General features: G+C 45.4%; 1 protein-coding gene across 2 annotated transcripts in view; it reads left to right on the top strand.

Annotated features, from left to right (window-relative positions):
* mylk5 (myosin, light chain kinase 5) overlaps positions 1-2,815 on the top strand; it is an 18,757-nt gene that overhangs the window by 12,282 nt on the left and 3,660 nt on the right. For both annotated transcript variants that reach the window (XM_014023268.1, XM_014023276.1), the window contains 6 exons: positions 302-455; positions 530-838; positions 920-1,022; positions 1,399-1,602; positions 1,968-2,185; positions 2,263-2,386. In XM_014023268.1, coding sequence (XP_013878722.1) covers positions 302-455; positions 530-838; positions 920-1,022; positions 1,399-1,602; positions 1,968-2,185; positions 2,263-2,386 — 1,112 coding nt within the window. The remainder of the gene's footprint in view (positions 1-301; positions 456-529; positions 839-919; positions 1,023-1,398; positions 1,603-1,967; positions 2,186-2,262; positions 2,387-2,815) is intronic.

Genomic DNA, 2,815 nt, shown 5'->3' with positions numbered 1-2,815 from the left:
TACTTACTTACTTACTTACTTACTTACTTACTTACTTACTTACTTACTGACTGACTGACTCACTGACTGACTGACTGACTGACTGACTGACTCACTGACTCACTGACTCACTGACTTATTTACTTAAACTGTTTCACAGTTGTGCACCAGCCACTGCGAAAACCCAATCCCTTTTGTAATTGAAATATCTTCTCATTTAGGACTGAAGTCCTTTAGGATCAAAAGAGCCATTCTTTCCCTGAAATTCAAAGACCAAAAGACAAATTATCAACTTCTCMCAAATGTGCATTTTTATCTGCAGATAGCAGATAGTCCAGAAGAGTGGACAGAAAACACAGATGAGAGCAGCACACTGGTTCTAGCAGAGGCTAAAGCGGAGCACACGGGTCGATACACCGTTGTGCTGAAAGACCGGAGAAGCTCGGCACAACACACGCTCACTCTCTCTGTCATAGGTAAGACTACACGGTATTCTGGAGATACAATCAAGCAGCTAGTTAAACACTGTCCAAAATCACGATCCCACCAGACATCCCGGAGCCCCCCGCTTCGTCTCCCGTGGCCTCCCTGGTATCCGGGTCCAGTCTTGCGCTCTCCTGGTCRGGCCCCTGCTTCGACGGCGGCAGCGTCGTGCTGGGTTACGTGGTGGAAGTGAGGAAGCAGGGACTCGGCGAGCCCCGAGAGTGGAAGGAGCTCACCAACCGCTGCAAAAGCACCTCATACAAAGTGTCGGGACTGGAACCTCAGCGGGAGTTTTGTTTCCGAGTCAGAGCGTACAACGCTGTGGGGGTCAGTGAACCCAGCCCGGTTTCAACAGCGGTCAGGATGGAGCAGAAAGGTGAGGAGTTCACGGCAGCACGTGTGAACATTTAAACCCGTATGAAGTCATTCGAACAAGCTTTTTGTTTAATCCGCACAGATTCTGACGAACCCCAAGCAGCCCCTGAGGTGTACACCTGTGTCACCATTGATTCCTCCCATAAAGTCACAGATCACTACAAYGTGCACGAGAAACTTGGAGGGTAAGTATCTGTTCCTCCATGTTCGAAAAACCTGGGGTTTGAAGTTGAGCCAAAATTCACTTTCTTGAGTATTTGAGGGAGACGAAAAAACGAAACTGTGATGCAAAACAAATCAGAGCTGTGTGGGTAAAAGGAAACGTCTGCCAAGCAGGAGAGCGATCATTAAAATRTTAGCATGTTGAGACACGTTCCAACAATCAAAAGTGTGTTTTACAACTTCAGCTGGGGCAGTTTGTAGCTACAAGAAATGTACAGTAATATTTCACTTTTACTGGAAGGTGGAGGCATATTTGAATCACCTGTGTTAAATTATACACCTGACTATTATATTTGATGCCTAATGTTTTGCAATAAAACTGACTTCTGTCCTCATTAGGGGGAAATTTGGCTTGGTCTACAAGCTGACACACAAAGAGACAGGAAGTGTGTGCGCTGGAAAGTTCTACAAAGGTCATCGTGCCAAAGAGAGAGAAGCTGCTCGTAAAGAGATCGAACTGATGAACTACCTCCATCACCCCAAACTGGTTCAGTGTCTGGGGGCGTACGACCACAAACGTGAGATGGTCATGGTGATGGAGTTGTAAGTATTGTCGCGGCAAATTTTCAAAGGCAAACTGTGGAACATGAGATTTTTTTCTTAGGGTGGCAAAGGTGTGGCATAGATATAAGTTACCTGCTGGTGAAATTAATACATTTTATTTGTCACTTGGTGCTCCAAGGGTAGAACATCATAGCCTTTCTGAAGACACTTACCGTCTTTGCTGGTAAAAATTTCCAGGTCTGGTCGATGGGTTAAACCATTAGCTTCGCGAAGTGGGAGATGGGAAAATGGGCGACAGTTTGACGAAAAGTAGAAGATTCCACTTTCTGCCACCCCCCTAGCATCACCACTGTCTGGGCCAAATGTCACAACCGTATTGTTTACTTCGTTGTACTCTGCTGCAGCATTGCAGGCGGGGAATTGTTCGAGCGAATTGTGGATGACAACTTCGAGCACACGGAGCCTGCCAGTGTGCGCTACATGCAGCAGATCCTGGAGGGGATTGCCTACATGCACCAGCAGAACATCGTCCACCTGGACCTCAAACCTGAAAACATCGTGTGTGTCGACACCACTGGCACGTCCATAAAGATCATTGACTTTGGATTAGCCAGCAGGCTTGGTATGTAACCTCTTAAACACGTATTTGTCTTTTTGAAATGATAGTTTTGCTTAAAGTTTGAAACGTATGTTGAACAGATGGCAGCGCCCCTCTGAAGGTGATGCATGGGACTCCTGAGTTTGTAGCTCCTGAGGTGATCGGCTATGAACCCGTGTGTTTGGCCACTGACATGTGGAGCATCGGTGTCATCTGCTACATCTTGTGAGTCATTCTCCCGTTTCAACTGTATTTTATAATAATTTGACACTGTTATTCATTTCTTCACCAAAATGCAAATGAACGATGGCTCTAACTCTCAACTTTCCCTCAGGTAGAACAAAGTTACTTTATCCCCCCAGAATAATCTGTTGAGTCATACCCCACGTGAAATCTGAAAGTATTTACTATAAATACCGTATTTTCAAGAGGCCCAATGTAGCTTATCTTCCCCGCTGTTGTGTCACTCGTTTTTCAGTTGCATTTATTTGCTACTAACAATTTACAAGCTTTACACCAAACAGTAAAAAGGCAAAGGTAGCTATTAAAGGTCTGGCAGTCAAAAACAACAACATTCTCCAAAGGGGCTGGAAGAAAACAAGGTTATTGGATTTAAAGTGTATCTCACCCCCTGTGAAAAGATAACTCCGCCCC

Source organism: Austrofundulus limnaeus, unplaced genomic scaffold, assembly GCF_001266775.1.
Source record: "Austrofundulus limnaeus strain Quisiro unplaced genomic scaffold, Austrofundulus_limnaeus-1.0 Scaffold4, whole genome shotgun sequence".
NCBI classification, from domain to species: domain Eukaryota; kingdom Metazoa; phylum Chordata; class Actinopteri; order Cyprinodontiformes; family Rivulidae; genus Austrofundulus; species Austrofundulus limnaeus.
The sequence above is the reverse complement of the archived record's forward strand: the minus strand, read 5'-3'. Positions and strand labels throughout refer to the sequence as shown.